Source organism: Triticum urartu, chromosome 3 (genome assembly GCF_003073215.2).
Source record: "Triticum urartu cultivar G1812 chromosome 3, Tu2.1, whole genome shotgun sequence".
Taxonomy (NCBI): domain Eukaryota; kingdom Viridiplantae; phylum Streptophyta; class Magnoliopsida; order Poales; family Poaceae; genus Triticum; species Triticum urartu.
Genome location: NC_053024.1, coordinates 691666809 through 691671288, shown reverse-complemented (window position 1 = coordinate 691671288; position 4480 = coordinate 691666809). Strand labels below are relative to the sequence as shown.

Here is a 4480-nt window from a genome sequence, read left to right as displayed (position 1 = left end):
TTTTTTTCATATGGAAAAATTTATGTATCATGAAAACTAAACAGAAACTTCACCCGAAGAAAAATAAGATAGTAACTTGGAAATAAATAGAAATAAAATTACTCCAGTAGAAGCATATGCAGAGGGATACGTGCAATCATCTATATAAATTGTTGGCTGATAATTAAGAGCAAACCAGACCGTGGCCGTCTGGTCCGCTCGATTGTCAGGCAACAAGGATATCCCATGTTCGAATTCCCTGCACGCTCGCTTTCTGTTATTTTTTGTGAGTATTAATTAAAATCAAGAGGTATTTTTTGCAAGAATTAATTAAAATATGGGGTCATTCCTGTAAAAAACAGCACGCGTCGCGCCTGCAACCACTGACATGTGGCCCGGCAACACGCTGGCATGCCACGCGGTCACTCGATACGGCGGCATATGTCCAGAGGCACCGTATTTGAACGTCCAAATAAATTACGACACCATTTTTGTGTATTTTTCAAGTTTAGGCACCAAACTAACCGCGTAGGACAAGTTAGGGCACCTGTAGTGTATTTAACTCATTTTTTTTAAAGGGCGACCGGATAAGAGGTATCTTGACCGTGAGATTCAACCAGAATCGACGGACGCCGATAGGTCTGATGACTGCTTCTTATCATACGATTCATACCACTGGTGGAAGGTGTTTCCCTTATTTATTACACGTAGTAGTCGACGAATACACTGTCGTTAAACAGACTTATTATTACAGGCCGCCGCAACCCGTAAAATGCGGCAGCCTGCTAAATCCGAGCCGCTTCTTCTCCATGTCGAAGTCGAGCACGAAGTCCTCCATCTGGGCTCCTCCGAGGATCACCGCCGGCGCCCTGCCGTCGCCGGCCTCCACCCCCTTCATCTCCACGAACGCAACGCACGCCGTCCCCGGCTTGACGTCCACCATCGAGTTCTTCCCGGTCATCGTCCACGTGTCACTCCCGCCATCGAGCGCCAGCTGGACGTTGGGCACCGAGTACCCGCCGAGGTTGTTGCCCAGCGTCTTCGTGTCGTAGCACACCCCGAACGGCGCCACAGGCTTCACTGCGCGCGCCACGGGCGCTCCGTTGGCAGGCTGCGCCGCCAGGGCCTTGGTGAACGCGTCCACCAACGGGCGGTACACGTCGGGGCGGAGCAAGGCGTAGGGAAGCCTCGTGCTGAGCATCACGCCGCCGGTGGCGAGCGCGCCCTCCGATACAGGGACGCGGGTGTCCCCCACTTCGATGAACCTGGCCGAGATGTAGTGTGCGGGGCTGCCGCCCTTGGTGACGAGCGGCGTGTACGGCATCGACTGCGTGAATTGCGGCCACGGGACCGGGCCGCCGCCAAAGATGGCCACGCCAGGGCCGCCGGTGGGGAGGCAAAGGAGGAACCTGTTGGCGACCTTCTGCGCGGACGCCACCTGCGCCGGCAGCGCCAGGCCGGAGGCCGCGAGCCCGGCCACGCCCGTGGAGCCCCGGGGCAGCGACGCCAGGAGCTTGCCCGGCGCGCACGCCGCCAGGACCCCGACGTTCACCTCGCTCACCGGCTTGTTCCCGTCGGTGGTGTTGGCTGCGAACCTGGTGTGGAAGAGGCTCCCGGCGGCGCACGCGCCTGTGACCGGGTTGGATGGGTACGCCGTGCACGGCTTGTCGTGCGTGTCGCTGCCGCAGCTGGGCGCGGGGCAGCCCGGGGCGGGGTAGGCGTTGGCGAGGAGGCAGGTGGGGCTGCTGCACGGGATCTCCGCCGGCGACTGGCCGCCCTCGCACGTGGACCAGACGAGCGGGCCGGCGACGTCGAGGACGAGGCTGGCGCCGTCGTGGAAGGGGATTGTGTAGAGGGAAGTGGCGGGGTCCTTGGTGACCGGAGCGAGCACCGGAAGGCTTTGGCACGACGGCAGCGCCACGAGCGAGGCGGCCAGGACGAGGAGGAGCACTGGTGGCATCTTTCTTGCACAGATGGAGCGTGTAATTGTTTGCGAGTGTGTGAAGTGGATGTCTGGATCGACGCGTGTGCGTCTCATTATATAGCGTGGGTTCTGGACAGGAGCAAGTGCGATCTCTGCACACCAGATTCACTGGCGACCCTACGCGGGAAGATATGCATGCACATGCAATGTGCGTAGACAAACCATGCCGACCCTACAGCTTGGATGGTACTCACAAATGGCTCTGCAGAAATTGACTAGTGGCGCGCACAAATGGCTCTACGTGTACCGCTCTGCCGCTTGGATCCCACCAGTGGCGCGCAAAAATGGACTACGCGCGTCCACCTGTGTGGAGTCCATTACCGACAAGATTTTCCTTTCTCGCTTCCTTCTTTTTTAGGTTTTCTCGCCGCTTCCTATGTGCGGCGGCCGAGCAAAAGCAGGGCTGCTAGAAATTGACTACGAGCACTTCTCTCCTGCCGCGAGTAAAATTTGGTGGGCCACCGACTAGGGAAACTTTACAACATTATTTTATGTGTACACAACATTCTCACACGTGTTCTTTTGTGTTGTTCGTATACCAAAGGCGATAAAAAATAGTGCAACTATCTCCAGTTTGTTTGCCACTCTTTTTTCTGCTTTTTTATTTTCTTATTCTAACTGGTTAGTATTTTATTTCTTTTCCTTTTCTCTTTTGGGTTTGTTTTTGTTTTTTATATATGATGAACATTATTTTCATATAAAACAAACATTTTTTAATGTAGGCTGAATATTTATTAAAATATAGTGAATTTTTTTAATGTATGATGAGCTTTTTTATAATCTACAGTGAAAGTTTTCTTTTACAAAGTGAACTTTTCCTTAATGTATGGTGAACTTTTTTGGTCAACATTTTTTAATACATCCAGAAGTTTTTTAAAACAGACAGCCAACAAATTTCTGAATATTTTTAAATAAAAAACATACGGTAAAAACATCAAATAGCTAGTTTAAAAAATAAACGCTCAAGCAGAACTCTTGAAAATTGGGCCGGCTCATTGTCGCCCGGTTCAGGATCGTGTGCACTGCTTGACGCCAGTGGGCATCGAATTTCTCAAACATGAGGTCTCTCTATGGAGAGATTTTTTTAGGGCACTCTATGATATATGGATCTCCAGGTAATGCCAGGTTATCAGCCCATCATCCGAATAAAAGTAGATACAAATATTTACATTTTTATACAATTTTTTTCAAGTACATACCAATATTTCCAATTTATACGAAAAATGTAAGATGTGCATGAAAAAACTATTAAAAAAGGTAGCATGTTTAGTTTGCCACTCTTCTTTTTGTAGTTTCTATTTCTGCTTTTTATTTTCTATTTTAACTGGGTTCTATTTTATTTATTTTATTTTCGTTGTTTTTCTTTATGTATGATGAACATTATTTTTATATAAAAAATTAAATGTAGGATGAATTTTTAATATACGCTAAACATTTATACATATAGTGAACTTTATTAATGTAGGGTGAGCTTTTTGTTAACATATGGTGAACCTTTTATTTTACAAGGTGAACTTTTTTAATGTATGGTGAAATTTTAATAATATATGCTGAATATTTTTTTAATACATGCAAAACATTTTTCAAACACACAGCCAGAAATTTCAGAAAAGCAATCGTAAAGAAAAGAATAGAAAATAGTGAAAATCGACATAGAAAACCAAACACAAAGAGAAAGGAATAAAAAGAAAAAGAAAAACACAAGAAACCAGAAAAAAATGATAAGAGAAACACATAAAAAAACACTGGGAGGTTCTAAAACTTGTTCAAACCAGTCTATAGAACCTTCCTAGCTAAAACTGAGCCCCCGCGCCACAAGTTTTAGGTCAATTCGGATAATTTGGACATGATCACCATCATGCATGATGGTAGTTCTTCTTCTGTAGCTAGTGAAGTCTCTGAGGACTGTTATTTCATGTCTCCAGATTTTAGCCATGTAATTTATGTGCATTGCTTTAGGGATTTCAATCATGTAGCACATGAATTGGCAAAATGGGCTAGGTTTGCCCATCCTAGTCTTTGGGTAGACTTAGCTCCAAAGGACCTAACTCCTCTACTTGTATGTGCCAATTCTCATGAATGAATAAGAGGATTGTAACTTTGAAAACAAGCCCTCCGTGCCAGAGGCGAGCCTACCATAGCTCTTGCAATAGGCGAAAAATTGTTAGGTACCAAATCCCACTATCTGTATTTCTCACGCAAGATACACTCTGTTCTCTCTATTTCAGTTACAGCTTGATACAGAATAAAGGAAGGGGAAAGTAGGTGTCGTGCCGATGCCGTTGCCGTGATCCAAGCCCGGATGTCGTTTCTCTCGCCCCTCCTTGCTTAAGTAGCGTTGGTTCACTCCAGGCCCATGAACCTCCGGTTGGTGTGCTTGATTCGAGCTGGCCTTGTGATGACGCGGTCTTCACCTTGGTTGGTCCACCTGGCTTCTAGGTGCGTAGCTGGAGTCGTTGACATGGCAGTTTGTCTGCTGGCTGCAGGTAGGCTGCTGATATCCCCTTCTCCTTGACT

General features: G+C 47.4%; 1 protein-coding gene across 1 annotated transcript; it reads right to left on the bottom strand.

Moving 5' to 3' along the window:
* Positions 1 to 655: 655 nt before the first annotated feature.
* LOC125545952 (chitinase CLP-like) lies at positions 656 to 2009 on the bottom strand. Its single transcript, XM_048710011.1, has one exon. It carries the CDS (start codon positions 1937 to 1939, stop codon positions 728 to 730), a length of 1212 nt encoding a protein of 403 aa, XP_048565968.1. The 5' UTR covers positions 1940 to 2009; the 3' UTR covers positions 656 to 727.
* Positions 2010 to 4480: the final 2471 nt, after the last annotated feature.